This window comes from Penaeus monodon, chromosome 30, assembly GCF_015228065.2.
Source record: "Penaeus monodon isolate SGIC_2016 chromosome 30, NSTDA_Pmon_1, whole genome shotgun sequence".
Lineage (NCBI taxonomy): Eukaryota > Metazoa > Arthropoda > Malacostraca > Decapoda > Penaeidae > Penaeus > Penaeus monodon.
The window spans coordinates 4554819-4555511 of record NC_051415.1 but is presented as its reverse complement, the minus strand read 5'-3'; the positions used below and the strand labels follow the sequence as shown (position 1 = coordinate 4555511).

Genomic DNA, 693 nt, shown 5'->3' with positions numbered 1-693 from the left:
AATTCTTCAATTGTTTATGTGATTAAATTTCACATAAAGTCTTTTTAATTGTAAAATTATTAGTTATGTGATTAAATCTACTTTTTAACTATACTATTCACCACCTATATCCAGGTCCCAGAAAAACATATATCTACATATTACATTGACATATTCTCGGACATCCACACTTTTTTTTTTTTTAGCAACATCAACAACAAAACATAAAATCCTCTTTCCATTAAATACACAAACTGTTTGAAATATACATTAAAAATTTCCTTGGACATTCCTGCTTTCCATCATCCTGAAAACATTTTCCTGCATGTAATAACAATTCCTTAATCTTTTTATAATATACATACCTGTTAAGTGCTGCGGCCGCAAACCAGGATTAGGCCTTCCTGCTCCGGATCTTTGTGACTGTGATAGGGAGCTTTCGCACAGAGCTGAGTGCCAGACCCATACGCAGAATCTGGCCACCCTAATAGGTGAAAATCATCAAATTATTGGTAAATAAGAAACCTGTGTGATGCATTTAAAAATTATATAAAAATACCACTATAGAATTTTCAGTAATGATTAATGTCTTTAGTTGCAGGATAAAATCTTACTTATGTATAAAATACAGAACATAATTCTGTATCACATTAGAAATGTAAAGCAGCTAATTTACAATGAAAACATGGAAAATCATATATTGGAAAAGGATTC

At 30.9% G+C, this 693-nt stretch overlaps 1 protein-coding gene across 1 annotated transcript in view; it reads right to left on the bottom strand.

Annotated features, from left to right (window-relative positions):
• Positions 1–693, bottom strand: part of LOC119592481 (RNA 3'-terminal phosphate cyclase-like) — a gene marked incomplete in the record, with an annotated part of 10949 nt that overhangs the window by 7969 nt on the left and 2287 nt on the right. The window contains 2 exon segments of the mRNA XM_037941313.1: positions 345–387; positions 389–463. Of these exon segments, the coding sequence (XP_037797241.1) occupies positions 345–387; positions 389–463 (118 nt within the window).